The sequence below is a fragment of the Stegastes partitus genome, unplaced genomic scaffold (assembly GCF_000690725.1).
Source record: "Stegastes partitus isolate 25-593 unplaced genomic scaffold, Stegastes_partitus-1.0.2 Scaffold1113, whole genome shotgun sequence".
NCBI classification, from domain to species: Eukaryota; Metazoa; Chordata; class Actinopteri; family Pomacentridae; genus Stegastes; species Stegastes partitus.
The window spans coordinates 80,653-85,155 of record NW_007578844.1 but is presented as its reverse complement, the minus strand read 5'-3'; the positions used below and the strand labels follow the sequence as shown (position 1 = coordinate 85,155).

Here is a 4,503-nt window from a genome sequence, read left to right as displayed (position 1 = left end):
AGGGAACTGTTTCAAACACAGCCTGAAAATCATCTTGTGACCCTCCCCTGGCGTCTTGCGACCCCCCGTGGGGCCACGACCCACACTTTGGGGACCCCTGCTCTTTAGGGACTCTGACTAAATTCATTCTGGCACCTGGAACACCTGACACCTGCAACTCGATAGCTTCAGATGTAGCCGATTTCCCCACTTACACACAAAGCACACACTTTAAATTAAATGACGTGTATATTTTTGTCTCGCATCCATCATAATAATCTTGCTCGGGTCAGGAATTTCATCAGAACGAGCCCATGAGAAACACACAGCTCCCTGAGCAGGTTACTCGTGTTGTATCTACAAAGGCTGTAGCCCATTTGTTTGGACTTCTGAAGATGCTAAAACATGCAGTAGCTGTGTACACACTGCAGACACATTAGAGAAACCTATAGCAGGAACACTGTCACATGTATAAATCATCCTTAGCAACAGGAGCCTGTGTCTGCTCCCTGCGGTCTGATCCATCTGGTGAAAATCTTGTTCTGTACACGTTTTTATGAGGACTATACAAGGACACCAAGGGCAATATTACCAGAACTGCACACAGAGCTGCCAATACTGTGTTTAACTTATAGCTTTTATTTATTCTGGCTTCCTCTTTTCTCATAATATATTTTGGGTGTATTTTCCTTTGCAGTGCAGCGTGGCATGTATTAGCCCTTGCGGGGATGAAAGTGCATTGAATTGAATATGAACTGAAAGATGCTTGATGTAGTTGAATAAAGCTGGAAAGTGGTTAGGAATAAGTAGTGATGTTGTCAAAGGAGAAATACAAGCATGCACACAGTATTTTGCACATTAACTGTATCATACTGACCACATCTGTGAGCTCTTCTCAGTAGCCTTCACCTTTGGTTTCACTTTCAACAGCCGGTCCTCCTCAGGGATGGCCGGGCCAGGTATGTTGTAAAGTGGATGGTCAAACAGCGCCTCCAGCTTTGACAAGTCCGACTCCAAAGGTTCAGCTCGGTTGGAGTCATGAGGAGCCACGCTGCCTGCCAAACCGACCGAGGCATTTTTACCTCCTTTCACCGACCAGCCTTTGTCAGTAAGTGTTTGTTTGTGACCTTTGGCACCCCTTTTGGCATCTTTGTTGGAAAAACGTCTTTGTAGCGTATCAGTTGGTGGCTCAGCTGGACCTCCACTAACCCCCGCAGAAGTGTAGTTGGTGCGTGCCAGGTCTCTGAGGATGTCCGTCCTGGGAGGCGGTGGGGGGTCACAGGGCTGGTGGTAAATGGAAAGCGAGACAAGGACCAGGAGGAGGTGGAGGAAAATGGTGATGAAGGCCAAGGACAGACAGATTGTCCTGGAGCGACGCCGCATACACCGCATCATCCTACTGAAAGGAGAGCAAGAGAAGGTCAGGAGTGAATGCATGAAGGGAAGAAAAGAAACTGAAAAAATGTTGTGAAGAAGATTTTTTAAAAATGTATCAGGAGAAGAGTGTCGAGCGATATAAAAATTAAGGTAGCAGCATCGGGCAAATTAACTGAAGTACATGGTGCTGATAAAGGTTTTGAGGAAGCTTTTTACACTATTGTCAAATAGCCAATGCTAATACACTCATAGCTGATCCCATTCTCATATGACCTTGCATTGCATTAGTCAAGTCATTGTACAAATGGTTTCATACAGAGACAAGCAAAAAGTGACTTACTTCCTTTTTAGTGCTTCCTGACACCTCTCGGGTCCTGTTGCTGTTTTTCCCAAAAACAAAAAAGAAGAGACTCTATCCTGCATCCAGTCAGCCTTTGCTCTGTTATTTGTCATGTTCTATAGTTGCTCCCAGGCTCAGGTAGGGAGTGGTGCCAGGTTAACGTGACACAAATCAATGTGTTTACTCGTCTCTTCAAAACGAGACCTTTTTTTCCACACTGCATTTGTCTTGTGGTATGTGACTCATCTTTGACTCTCCTACAAAAGCAAATAGAGAAAGAAAGAAAAAAATGAATTTAGTGTGTGTGCATGTAGTGTATGACAATTAGTCTGTTTGCCCACAAACATCACCACCTACCAAACCTGATGATCCAACAAGCTGCACTCGACGCATCCTGTGGGTTGAAAGAGACACTTATCTTTTCGATATTGCTTTTGAATTTTAAAATATGAGTTTAAAGATGCAGTTCAGGGTAAATCAATACAAAATCATATTTTTTTTTATTTCACAAAGAAAGCAAGGCTATATGCTTGCTGCTGTGGAATGACCTCTGTCCTCCATTTCAACACTTTCCAAGCGGAGTTGGCTCTCTCCTCTGTGGGCAGAAAAATGCTTCATTTCTGTTGAAACATTCAGATGTGCTGCTGCCCTGATGTCAATATAGGGATGAAGAATCTCTTGTACATTTACATGTGTCAAAATGAAGTGTGCACAGTTATTCATGAGTAGATACAAACTCGTCTAAAACATATGGACAAGCTCATGAGAGGCAAGAAGTGATACAACAACACGGCAATTCATTTTTGCAAAACACGGCACTACAACTATTACATTATCTGTTATTTTTCTGTTGACTCAAAGTTTAATTTAGGGCAGTCCGTCTCAAATAGGTGCGATGCCACGAGGGGCAAGTCTGACACCGGGGCAGTGTTAAGTTTGTGAACCAAAACTTTTGGTTGACGACCCTTTTTTCCGTGACTAGTTTGTGACTAGAATGTAAATTTAAGAAGTACTGACAACAAAAATTAAAACGAAATCTCTGTTCATCATTAAAACTTTTCAACTTGAGCAAATCTGTGTAGAACGCGCTTTCCACTGTTTTCCAACAAATGTTTGGTCACTCACCTGTCAGAGGAGCTGCACTGAACACACCTGGCAGCATCTACCTGAGCAGCATGTGAGGCGTTCAGGGAACATCGGTAAAATGTAGCATCTAGCATCTAGCAGCATGTGAGGCGTTCAGGGAACATCGGTACAATGTAGCATCTATCGGGTCAGCATGTGAGGCGTTTAGGGAACATCGGTACAATGAAGCATCAACCAGGTCAGCATGCGAGGCGTTCAGGAAACATCAGTACACTATAGCATCTACCGTAGCAGCGTGCGAGGCGTTAAGGGAACATCGGTAAAATGTAGCATCTAGCATCTAGCAGCATGTGAGGCGTTTTAGGAACATCGGTACAATGTAGCATCTACCATAGCAGCATGTGAGGAGTTCATGGAACATCGGTAAAATTTAGCATCTATCTGAGCAGCATGTGAGGCGTTTAGGGAACATCGGTACAATGTAGCATCTACCAGGTCAGCATGTGCGGCGTTCAGAAAATATTGGTACAATGTAGCATCTACCAGAGCAGCATATGAGGCATTCAGGGAACATCGGTAAAATCTACTGGAGCAGCCCATGAGGCGTTCAGGGAACATCAGTAAACTGTAGCATCTACCCATGGGCATTTTCAGCAGTTGTTTAGCCTGTGTCCGGTTAATGACTGATATCAGAAGAGGCTTGGTGACAAAATAAATATATTTTAAGGTTAAAACATTTTACAAATATCAAGTCTTGTATCACTGAGAATCATTGAAGCCTAACTAAGTTATGCAAAAACAGCTATTAATCAGCTGCATGGTGCATTAATAGCTGTGTGCTGAACCAAAATAATGGAGTGAGGTGACCAAATCACTAGCTGGTGCGACCAATGAAGAAAGTTGGTAGCATCAGTGCTACAACTGGGAAAGTTAGTCTGGAGCCCTGTAACAGAATCACAAGAAACCACATCCAGTAGCTGAGGATCTCCTGCTCCCCACTGCTCTTGATGTGGTGTCAACAATGACTGAGGAGACTTTCACTGATCACTGAGCAGGTTGTTGCTGCACTATTTGACTGCTCATGATATTTAATTTCAGTAAATTTAAACTGGTTCATTTCCTGACTATTTAAGTCACTGAAAGATTTTTGTCCTCTGAAGGCAGAAAACGTTTGAGAACCACTGAATCAGGGAACTTCTTGATTTTGGCTGCGGAACAAATTTTGTCTGAATATTTCTGTGAGAGGAACAAAAACAAGAGGCAGAGCAGAAGCAACAGCGTGTGTGTTACTTGGAAATGACTGTGTAAATACACTAATCACACACATACACAGTAAATTATCTTCAGTCTGTTGGAGGCATCATGGAAGAAGGCTCCTTAACCAGGCAGTGGGCGAGACAGATGTTTCGTATTCCGCGTGTGTGTTTGCGATGAGACTTTGATTCAGGCACCTCAGGCCTCGTGGAGAGTCCCGCAGGATACGCAGTTTCTGTGAAGTATGGCTCTTTAAAGTCTGTGAGTGTGTTCAAACAGAGCAATCCACGTGAATGATATGAAGGAATGATATGAGACACTTGAAAAATGCATGTGTCACACCCATGTGACTGTATCTGTGCAGATGACAAGAAGACGACTCGTCCGTGTCGTCTAAATGGAGGGGATCGAACAGATTTGGTTCGAGCTTTATTCTTGTATTCTCACAGGTGGTGATGTTTATTATT

The 4,503-nt window shown here is 43.4% G+C and overlaps 1 protein-coding gene across 1 annotated transcript in view; it reads right to left on the bottom strand.

Annotated features, from left to right (window-relative positions):
• The window catches only part of LOC103368013 (extracellular serine/threonine protein kinase FAM20C-like), a 44,779-nt gene extending 43,405 nt beyond the window's left edge, over positions 1–1,374 (bottom strand). The window contains exon 1 of the mRNA XM_008296241.1: positions 857–1,374. Within this exon, the coding sequence (XP_008294463.1) occupies positions 857–1,374 (518 nt within the window). The remainder of the gene's footprint in view (positions 1–856) is intronic.
• Positions 1,375–4,503: the final 3,129 nt, after the last annotated feature.